Below are 11,766 nucleotides of genomic sequence, written 5' to 3'. Positions count from 1 at the left end.
GATATGGACGGTTGGGATTTTAAATTTACGAGACCCGTTCAATCCTCAAGTACCAGTTCAATGTGGTAAAGTATTTTGGTTGATATATACTGAGTCTCTGTAATCTGAACTCTTCTGAATCCATTGGTTTCCCGTCCCAACGACGGGTTTTCTATTATTTTTATAAATTTATTTTATGTCTATCACACGGAAATCAAAGAGACAAACAAAGGAAGTAAACGGGAATGAGCTAGAGGAAGCAGAAACCATGGAAAAACATTCTATTTTCTATTTTTGGATTGAATACGAACGAGTAATGAATGACCGGTCAATATTCCGTACTACAACGTCTATAAATTCAAAGCTCGACCACTCCATGTTTCCTCAATCCAAACTGAGAACTGATAAACATTGGTATCTGATGATGAAGAACAGTGGTGTGAGTATGTCTTCTTCACACTTCTCTCTTCTCTCTCTCATATTCCTTGTTGTCTTCTTATCTTCTCTTCCATATCCCACGCTCTCAGCTTCCTCCTTCCGCTGCAACCCAGCTGACAAAACAGCGCTCTTGTCAATCAAGAAATCCCTAATTAGCATACCAGATTACTTTGCTTCCTGGGTTCCCAAGACAGACTGTTGTCACTGGGAACATGTCGATTGCCACCCAAATACCAATCGTGTCACTGCACTCTTCTTTGATCAAATCTACGTCCCCTTCCACATCCCGGCGGCCATCGGCGACCTCCCCTACCTTAGAGAACTTGCATTTACAGACCTTGACATCATGGTCCCATCCCCTACTCATTCACCAAATTAAAGAACCTGAAAATTCTCAAGATATCTGGAACCACTTTCTCCGGCCCCATACCAGGATTCCTCGGCCAACTAAACAAGCTCAAGAATCTCGATTTATCCAGCAACCAGCTTTCTGGACCAATCCCAGCTTCCCTTGGCAGGCTCGAAAACCTCAGGTACCTCATTTTGTCCGACAATCAGCTTTCTGGGTCGATCCCAGGTAGCCTCCGCCAGCTTAAAAACCTTGACTTGTTAAATTTGAGCGGCAACCATCTTTCTGGACCCATCCCAGCTTCCCTTTCAGATCTCAAGAAACTAACTACTCTTGATCTCTCGTCGAACAAACTCACCGGAAGCATACCCGACTCATTCGGAAGATTTAATTCTGACAAGAACGAGGATTTCTCTCTCCTCCTAAATGGCAACCATCTACGCGGTGAAATACCCAAATCGTTAGGGAAGTTGCACTTCAGAGTGATCGATGTTTCGGATAACAAGCTCACTGGGGACCCGTCGGTGTTATTCAAGGAGAATTCAACCTCTCGCGCGATCATGTTGTCCGATAACCATCTCGAGTTTGATTTGTCGAAGGTGAGATTTCCAAAAGAGCTGAACGTTTTGGAAATGGCACACAACAGAATCCGGGGGAAAATTCCCAAGCAGATCACCAAATTGAATGCTCTGAGAAAGCTGGATTTGAGTTATAATCGACTGTGTGGAAAGATTCCATTTGGTGGGAAGATGCAACAGTTCCCTGCTCAATCGTTTGCCCATAATCTCTGCTTGTGTGGCCCACCTCTCTCCAAATGCTAAATGTATCTGTTGCTGTATGAACATAGATTTAATTAATTAATTGTTTGAAATTTAATTAGGTAATAGTTCATGATATAAATATGCTTTGCTTTTGTGGGCTATTATTTCCATTTGTCATTATATAAAAGCAGAATAATTTGATTATTTGTCTCGATGAAAGCATCCTTCCAAATACCTTAATTAGGGATATAAACGAATGGAATTAGACAATATGAAAATTTGATATTTGAATTTGATTTGATATCCGATAAATAATAAAAATTAGTATGTGCATTCAAATTTGATTAAATATTTAAATTTCTATTCGATTAAAATTTGACAAATTAATTATTTTAAGTAATTAATACTAATAAACATATGGCTCACGCGGCGGTCTACAATAATACCTTCGGCGGATTTATAATCAAACCGGAATTAAAACCGGTATAAATTCCGATTGGACAGACCAACCAAATGCGGGGAGGGAAAATTTTCCTTCTCCCGCGCGAAGGCTCCTTCACTAGCAAGATAAATCGCAGAGGAGAATCAGTGTTGTGATTCAGAAAAGCTTTTTTTTCTTCACGAGCAAGATAAATTGCAGAGCAGAATCAGTTTTGTGCGATTCAAGGTAGCAGACTTCTTCGTTTGAGAAGGGGTCCTTTGTGCTTTAGAAGGGGAAACTTCTGGGAAGCAAGCACTGACCTGTTCGTTCGAGCAAGAGAAGGTAAGCTCTAATCATTCTTTTAATAGTTTTCTTCCTCCTCTGTCATATGTGGTTTTTTATCAGAGAAAACAAATGAGAAATTTATTGTTATAACTTACTAGTGAAAGAAACCCCAAATATTCCAAAGCTTTCGGATTTTGGATTTTAGGCCTATAATTATAATTTCATAATAAAATTTTGGATTCGAGGTCTTGTGTAGAGCAGTGTGAGAAGACTGGTTGTGTTGGGGATACATGCATGTTTTCAGCACTGCAGGTTCTCATCCGATGGGATCCTTGTTGATGGTCCATGGTACATGCAAGAACCACTATATCTGAGGTGGAAACAGTGGGATTGTGAGTGACTGTCGGTACCATGCTTGATAGAGAAAGGGAGAGAGAGAAACTCGGTAACAAACCAGTCAAATATCATGGAAAGTGGCCTTTCTGGTGTGTCTTGGCATTCAGGTTTGAATCCTAGTATCCTAGTATTTGTATATTTGAGTGCCACTTTGAAATCAATAGTTTCTTAAATCTTAATTTTTTGTCTGCTTTACCTGCCTCTAGTAAAATGATAAGAGAATAGTTTAAAAAGAGACATTATTCATGTTTTCAGGAGCCTGTTTCTGTGGCACTTTCTACATTATACCTTGAAATACAGTTCCATGGATGGCTGTCTTTTTTTCATTTTGCTGTATTACAAATTGCCTCTGAGGCCAAATAAGAAGACATATTATGAGTACACCACCTTGTGGCATATCTATGGGCTCTTATCAATGAATTCTTGGTTCTGGAGTGCTGTTTCTCACACACGGTAATGTTTTGCCTGACATGAACAGGTTGTAGGAATATATACAAATGCCCTCAATATACTTGTAAGTCAATGTTAGTGCAGTTCTCAGTAGTTTGCCAACAATGGGTTGTGTATTTTTTTCTTTTTTTTTTTCTGAATTTCAACTACTAGAAGACCAAGTTCTATACTATATGTGGCTTCTATTTATCTATTTTGTGTTTGTTTGCAAATACATTTTGTAATTATTAGATTATTAACCATAATATTATGCTAGTTATAAGGCTTGAAAGGACTGCTGCAGAGCAAATGCGTGCGGGAAATGCCTGCAAGGGTTTCTTAGATGACAATAAGTATACAAGATACAAATTTTCAATTAGTTACTTGTCTTTATAGTGGGAAAATGATGGGGACCACTTCCATTAGAGAACAAGAAGGAAAATGTAGTCAACTAAACTAACTTATCCTACTTCCTACGGCCTGGGATTTACTTTTGTTTTGAAATAAGGCATTAATAAGTTCTCTCATTATCATTTTGATTTTCCTTTAGAGTAATCTCTGAGGTTCTCAGTTTCTTTCTTAACAGGTGGCAGGTATATAGGCGGTTGTACAGGTATGTGTGTTTGCATATTTAATGATGTATGACAAAGTTCCTAGATAGAACTCAAAATATTAATTTAAAAAATTCATTGACTTTTGCTTGAAACTTGCACAAGTAAACTCAGAATGGAATTTGGCTTTCTTTACTTGGTCAAGATAAAGAGCTGAAATGGCAAAGCTATACAGCCTTACTTTATTTTCGAAATATAATTTCAGACCTCCATTTGATCCTTGATGTTTTCTTGTACTGTACAGATACTTCGAAACTATATTGGAAGGGAGAACTTGCAGCTTTTCTGTCTGAGGCTATTGCCAAAAACACACAAATCAAATTACTTGAACTAACATTAATTTATTGCTTGATACGAATCAAATTTGATCCTCTGCCACCCTTGGTTTTATAACATGATACGAATCAAATTACTTGAACTAACATAACATTAATTTATTGCTATGTTGCAGAACTGATGGTTGCACATGTTAATGAATCGAGCTCTGTCACCAAGCTCTATTCCTCTTTTCATGTATAGCTTTTCCTACCATTAACCACCATCTTGACAGTAGCCTGAACACTGGTGCTAGTTTCTTTACTTTTGAAAGCAATGGCACATGCAATGGAGAACAATTTAGTGAGGCTTTTAATGCTGCATTAAATTGGGTTTGAATTTTTTATAAGGGCTATCGAAGAATAGAAAACACATATTAATTGACCAAGGAATCTGCTAAAATCATTGTTCATATAGGTGACATAAGCATCTGTATGGATAAGGTGAATAGTGGCATACCTAAACTCTAGATTCTGGTAGAGAAGGAATTTAGGGACAGTTTGATGATGGTTGAAGAAGGATTGAAGCTTTGAGGAACTTCTAGTATAGAGATTTCTGAAAATTCAGATATGGAGTTACCGGTAAGTTATTTCAATTGGATGCAGAGTTTGATGTGAATTTATTCTCTTTGAAGCTAACATCGATTTTTTGAGGAATTTCTTGTATAGAAATTCATGAAAATTCAGATTTGGAGTTGACAGTAAGTTATTTCAATTTGATGCACAGTTAAAGAATTTTCCAATGCATGCTAAATATTTAGGTTTTTTTATTACATCATATCTATGGCCATTGGACAATACGTGCCTCTATGGATTTCTTTTGTTTCAACTATAGATTTAATTTTTTGATTTGATTGATTTCCTTTTATTTTTTGGGAGACATTGTTAGTATGGCTTTTCTTGTTGCGTTATCCCTTTGATTTCTTATTCATAGTTTGATATCCACAATGAATATTGGCTATTCACCTGTTGGTGGTTTTGTCGTTAATGGAAATACCATTGATAATTCTTGTATTCTGATAAGAATACACCTTGATTGAGCCAATTTTTTTGAGCGGTTACAATTGATGGGTGAAAACCTATATTGAATTAAAGGGAGTGTTGAGATAATTTATAGGGAAGATCCCCATGCTTGATAACGAGTGAATGATACAGGAAAATGGGACCAAGAAAGCTGTACTATCATGTCATAATTGTTGAATTCTGCAATATCAGTTCAGTTGAACCTTCTTGTTCCTTGAGACTTCTACCTGGATTTGTGTTTTATTTGTTTGCTTTTGATGTAGTGCCCATGTGGGTTTTCATGTCAACCTTAGTTTCTTTTCCTATCTAATACCAGTATTTTTTGCAGGTCAAATTGGAACAAGGAATTGAAATGTTGAACATTTCCAAGAATTGTTGAAATTGATATGTCCATCTTGGGTGATTTCAATTTTTTCGAGGATCACCAGAAAGCCATGCAGGAAAGGAAGAAACAACAAGCCAGCTTGATGGTTGTCCTTGTTGTTGGTGGCAATGAGCACCGGAATCCAGTCTCGCTATCTAGTGACTTCATAAAACAGATGACCAATAGATTTGCTCAAGTTGTTAGGTTGGAAGAAAGTGGTAAAGAAGAGCTGATAAGAGAAGGGTGGCTCTACTGTTGCTGCAACTGTGGGTGTTGGAGTTAAATATGAAGATGTGTTATATTATTCAAGAAGATTTTTTTAAATGCACTGTACCGTTTTATATGTCAATTGGATATTGTATTTAAGTTTCGTTTTGGATATTATAATAATTAATAATTTAATTAAAAGTTTTTTTTTATTTAAATTGTTTTTCATGTATTATCTGCCATGAGATCTATAAAAAAATGTAGAAATCAAATTGATACAAAAAATGAAAAAAAAAGACAAAGTTGCGGTGGTCATACAACTGCTGCCTTAGACATAAAAAAGACCTAAGGCGGTGGTCCAAAGAAATCTAAGCCGACGGTCTAGATCACCACCTAAAAACAAAAACAATAGTTTGACTAACCTAAGGCGGCGGTCCAAAGAGATCTAAGCCAGTGGTCTAGATCGCCGCCTAAAAATGGATGCAACATTTTGATGGAACCAAGGCGGCGGTCCGAAGAGATCTAAGTCGGCGGTCCTACGTCCATTGGATTTGATCGTTTTCCTTGTAGTGACACCTGATTGACTATCACATTTATGATACTAGTTGATTTGTCAAAAATTTTTCAGATATCATATCCTTCTGATATCATAGTCGAACCCAAGCCAGAATGCACAAGAATTTTTTTTTTTTTTTTTTTAAATCAAATCAAGATGAGCTACACAAGATGGGGGAATTTTTTTGAATCAAATTAGAAGTAATACGAGATGGGGGGGGTAGCTTGACTAGAAAACAGAAATCATTTCAACAAATTACACTTAAATATAAAGGAAGAATAGCGCTACAGAAAGAAAGAGGAGAATGTGGATAAGAGAATACATCCCAAGCCTCCCAGTCAGCTAGGGGTGAGCATTATTCAGTTTATCGAAAATTTTGGTTTCGATTTTTTTTTGGTTTGATATTTTCAGCTTTTGGTTAATTCAGTTTTGGGTTTTAGTTTTTAAAATTTGAAATTCGGTTAATCAAATTAACTAAACGTTCTATTATTATATATAAAATCTAATATATAAGATATAAGATATAATACATAATATGTAATATATAATATATAATATGTTATATATTTATAACATATATTATAAATATTATAAATTTACATATTAATATATATTATATGTTATAATATATAATAGAGTATATACCGTTAAAATTTGGTTTTAACTGAAATAACAAAAATCAAACCAAAAATTTCAGTTTTGGTTATTTCGGTTTTTCTATAATTTAGTTTCAATACGATTTTTAAAATTTTGATTTATTCAATTCGGTTTTTAACAGAATAAACCCAAATGCTCACTCTACAGTCAGCAACAAAGTTCAAAATATTGTAACGTATTGGCCAATATGTATCATTCTAACAAGAACCTGATACGCGGAATATGTATAAATCATTTGTTCCGTTTCTTTTCATTCGTATCAGATTTGTATCGGCCAATACAAGACCGAAATAGTTTGATACATGTGATCATTTTGATTCATCCTTAATTTCATTAATCCATATTTAATACCGAATCTCTCATTAATGTCATTTATTTAAGTCTAATTTCTCTTTCATTAATTAGTCGATTACTCCAAGGCAAATTTAATTTTAAATTTGAATTTTAGCGCCTAATTCAATTTCTCTCGTTAGTTCCTTTAATTAATGATTCCTTCTCATTAATTTTGTTTTGTTAGTGTAAAAGCTTCAAATTTTTGCTATATCAATATTTGAATCTTGGTCAAATGAATTTAACGAACACAAGTTCACCAATGGCCCACACATATTTGTTTGTCATGATTATATGTATTTTTAATTTTAAGTAAATTTTCACTTTTCTTAATGAGTGACAAGTGTTTATTAACAAATGCTATAATTAATTATTAAAATTTATATAATAATAAATATAAAGATTAATTATATTGGTTTTTGAAAGTTGTCATTCACTTTTTATTTTTTTACATTTTAATTATTCCATCATTTTACAGCGGTTAATAATTATGTCCCGATGTATTACATTTTATATAAATCATTAAATTATGATATTTTACATTTAAATGACTTATTTACAATCATATAAAATTTGTAAACATAATTAGTAATATATTTTTAATCTTAATTTTTCGTCCATATCTCTATGCATCCCAAGTATATCCCAATATATCTCTTAAAATTATCTTTCGGATACACTTTACCTTTTTTAATACTTTAAACCTTTTAACTTCACATAGATATGATGGTAGGGTACATTATAGTCCTGCAGTTCACACGACCTCCACCACTCCTCAATTAGTCTTTAGTCTCCATTGGTACATCAGATTTGACATCATGCGAATATAACAAAGGATTCACACGTGGGAAGATTTGACATCTTCTAAGGGTTGAGTGGCTCCTATGACTTTTGTGTGCAAGCCCCACGTGCATGTACATGTGCACAAGCTACTCGGCCGGTTTTGACATCTTCTCAAAGTTGGTGACTTCTATCGTGTCACACAGCATTTAGGTAACATGATTTTAACCTTGTAAAGCAAAAAATAACCGAAACCAACCCAATTTGATTGCACTCCGCCCAAATTTAAACCCTATAGTAGGGGGAAAGGGATACCCAATTATGAAGATGGCTGAGGTAATATTGGAAGTTGGGACGTCAATCTGAGCAACTTGATGATAGCTTTACTTGAGATTAGGACATCAAGCAAAACAAGGCTGGCTATACATATCGGGTCAGTTAGGTTCGTAGTTGGAAGAATTGAAATCAGCTGGAATGAGAGGGAATGTCATTCGAATGTTTGATTTTAAACCCCTATTCCTGCAAACCTAACAGGATCATAACGTGGAAATAAAGAATAATTTGAAATAGAAAAGGCCATGCTTATCATCATACAACTATATATATATATATATATATATATATATACTATGAAGCCTAATGCTGGAGTTGCAATAACTCAGAAGTGCAACTTTTTTCTCTACCGATAGGGATGGCAACGAGATGGGTATGGGGCGGGGCCCTCCTCCCTATCCCCACCCCGTGGTTAAAATCCTTGCACCCATCCCCACTGTCGGGTAAAGATTCAACCCTCATCTCTGGCCCCGTCAGGGATGGGAAATCCTCGACACGTACCTATCCCACAATGCAGTGAAGATCGAAGAACGAAGGAAGACGGGGAAATTTGCTGCTACAGTGGTGGTGGCGCCCGGCGATCTATTATTGTCAGAAAAAGAAAAGAAGAAAAAGTTAAGAACCGTTGTTGATCTATTACAAAGTGGGCTGTTAGATCTGTTACAAATGGAGAGAGAGGAAGAAGAGTGAATCATTGATTCATTGTGAAGATCGAAAAAAGACTACTAGACTGAGAAAGTGAGAAGTCTCGAAGATGAAGACTGAAGAGTGAATCAATGTGGTCGTGTGGCAATCGATGGTTCCTCTGTGCTACGGTGGCGGTGGCGCCTGGCGATTAATGGTTGTGCGAAGGTTGAAGGAAGACTCGTGACTCTTTGAGTCCTTGTATGTCAAAGGTTGAAGGAAGACGAAACAGGCGGAAGTCCTAACTCCTAACCTAATACCTTAATACATTATATATAAAAGGGTATATTTATAATTCACAATCAGGGTCAGGGCGGGTTCGGAGATTTATAAGCAGATCCCATCCCCGCCCTGTCTCCAGTCCGAGGCAAAAAAAAATTCCCAAAACCCGACCAATATGCATTTGTGACTGGGGAAACTCCACCTTGTTCGGGGTGGCTCAGATCGGAGACCCAGTTTTGTGGGTAAAATTGCCATCCCCGTCTACCAACTTTAACTTTATCAATGCTGTAATCAGATTCGGTTTGGATCCAAATCCACCGGCAGTAAATTATAGATAAATTAAAAATTAATTGATTTTGTATAATATATAATAATTTCTAATCAAACTATATGGAGTTAAATCTACCTCCAATTTGTCTATTATTTAGATGCAAGCTCCAATATGCAAATCCAGAATGATCCAAATGGATGTTGAATTCCAGTATTTAACCTTTGGAGTCCATTGGTAGTTAGGACTTAGGAGTGTCAATGTTCTGGTTTTGGACCGTTTAAATCAAAATCAATTTAGACGGATTGGACAGATCAATAAGGCATATTGAATTAGACCAGTCCAATCTAAAGTACTTATTAGATTGGAATGGACCCAGTCCATCCATAATGGATTTATATTAGATTGGGTCAGATAGAATCAATATCCAGTCTATTAATAGAAATATAAATATCGGTGTCAATGGATCAAATTTGAATTGAAACCAATTTAAATTAAAACTAATTTGAACAGATTGGATATTTCAGGCATTGAAGTCAACTGATCCAAAATGGTCTAGAATATTCATTGAATTGGATAAGACTGGGTCGGATTGGATCAAATCCAATACAATTGACAGAACTATTCATAACTACTCTCTCCCATAACAAAACATCTTACACTACACATCTTCCTTTTCCAAAATGTGTGGGATCCAGCTATATTGAAATGAAACAATATAGACAGCGTGTAGATGGCTGCTCTTTCAAGGTGAGCAGGTGACCTCTTGTAACGATGAGAATGAGAAAGCCAATTTGGAGTACACGCCATATACGGGCCGGGCCCTACAGCATACTGCCACTTATTTCCTTCAAGTCAGCAGGAAGGCCCACCAGAGTTTGAACTTTTGGGTTTGGGCCGCCCCTCTCTTGTCAAATATCTCTTATCACTACATGTGCCTGTCCTAATCTGCTAATGTTTTATATAATGATACATATTTACTTAGTGATAGGTACAAAGTCTTATATATATGAATATTATTTGATCAATTTTGACATAATTTGAATTTTAATATCAATAAAATCAAATTTGAATGTAAGTATATCCGATCCAATTGCAGCCCTATTACCTTGCCAGTTGAGTTGGAGATACGCATTTAAGATTTTAATACCAATATTTCTAATTTCAAACGGATTACAAATTTATCTAAGAATTCATAGAATGAATAAATAGTAACGGGTTTGGATCTGCGAATTATAGACCATGCAATTAGTTTGGGTTAGGTCAAGACATTCGGGTTGATTATGGGTTGGGTTGAATTTTGGATTGGGTTGTCATAAATGCTAGACCCTATATGTAAAAATAAATTACATGAAAATGTCAAGATTTAAAGAATTAACTTTAAAATTCTAAATAAAAATAAAAAAAAAACTTAAATATTTAACAATTTAAAGAGTAAACAATAAAGAGTAAAAACTAAATAGAAAAGATTAAAAATGGAAAATTTTAACAATACATAAATAGACCCAATTAAATTTGACAATCAGGTAGATGGATTGGCCCATGACACAACCCAACCTCCTATTTTCGAGTTGGATCAGTTCAGATCATTCTAACATTCAGGTAGTTAATATGAGACCCTAACCCTGTTTTTTCAGGTTGAATTGATTCGGATTTATAAGTTGGGTCAAACTTTTACCAGGTCTAACTAGCTACAATCTGTTCCCACATCTCTATCAACAGTAAAATTACAGCTGTGCATGTACATGGGGAATATCTCTGTCTAGCTAACTACTAATATTCGGTATGTATAAGGTGTGAATTCCACGTGGGTCCAGATGGAACATTGATGTATTCAATAGCGAAAGATTACCGAGTCCGCTGTGCATGATTTTATCTCTAATCCATCGGATCCCCACATATGTGAATTTGAATTTGCTTCTCACAGAATGTTCTTCACACCGACTTTATAATATGTAACAACTGTACATTGAAAATATCTCATGTTATTCATGAAAAATATTTCTAATACATGATAGGGCTGTGGCTATTGAGGTTGGTGTAAGGAAATGATCTCAATTCCATGTATATAATTATAAGGTAATTTTAGATGCATTGAAAATCGCATACCTCGAAACTCATTAGGTGGTGGGCCAACGTACGATTCAACAAGATCATGGTAGATTGTATCTCCTAGGGTTTGACTTTGAACGATACCCATTTTACTATATAACCCTCAAAAAGGTCCTAAGACTCCTAACATTCAAACTACAATCATATAAACCATAGTATTCTGTAATTAGAGAAAATAAATAATAATAAAAAAGAAAGAAAAAAAGGCTGTAGCCAAGAAGAAGGCGGAAAAACTTTGGCTGTTGGG

General features: G+C 35.4%; 2 protein-coding genes across 7 annotated transcripts; both read left to right on the top strand.

Moving 5' to 3' along the window:
• Positions 1-777: 777 nt before the first annotated feature.
• Positions 778-1,607, top strand: LOC104603590 (uncharacterized; the record flags this gene model as incomplete). Its single annotated transcript, XM_088897962.1, has 1 exon — positions 778-1,607. A coding segment is annotated over one exon (810 nt), but the record flags the coding sequence as incomplete, so codon positions are not given.
• Positions 1,608-2,019: 412 nt separating this feature from the next.
• Positions 2,020-5,795, top strand: LOC104603481 (uncharacterized). Of its 6 annotated transcripts, none has more exons than XM_019198764.2 (5): positions 2,024-2,290; positions 2,495-2,736; positions 2,885-3,082; positions 3,645-3,671; positions 3,914-5,795. In XM_019198764.2, exons 2-5 carry the CDS (start codon positions 2,645-2,647, stop codon positions 3,960-3,962), a joined length of 366 nt encoding a protein of 121 aa, XP_019054309.1. In that variant the 5' UTR covers positions 2,024-2,290; positions 2,495-2,644; the 3' UTR covers positions 3,963-5,795. The 6 variants fall into 6 exon arrangements, 4 of the variants coding, with proteins under 4 accessions (XP_019054309.1, XP_010265825.1, XP_088753356.1 ...); XM_010267523.3 differs by having other exon boundaries at positions 2,490-2,736; XM_088897230.1 differs by having other exon boundaries at positions 2,024-2,736; positions 5,335-5,795.
• The last annotated feature ends 5,971 nt before the right edge of the window (positions 5,796-11,766 follow it).

Source organism: Nelumbo nucifera, chromosome 2 (genome assembly GCF_055504915.1).
Source record: "Nelumbo nucifera cultivar China Antique chromosome 2, China Antique-T2T, whole genome shotgun sequence".
In the NCBI taxonomy this organism is placed as follows: domain Eukaryota; kingdom Viridiplantae; phylum Streptophyta; class Magnoliopsida; order Proteales; family Nelumbonaceae; genus Nelumbo; species Nelumbo nucifera.
Note: the sequence above shows the minus strand (reverse complement) of the source record. Positions and strands in the feature narration are given on the sequence as shown.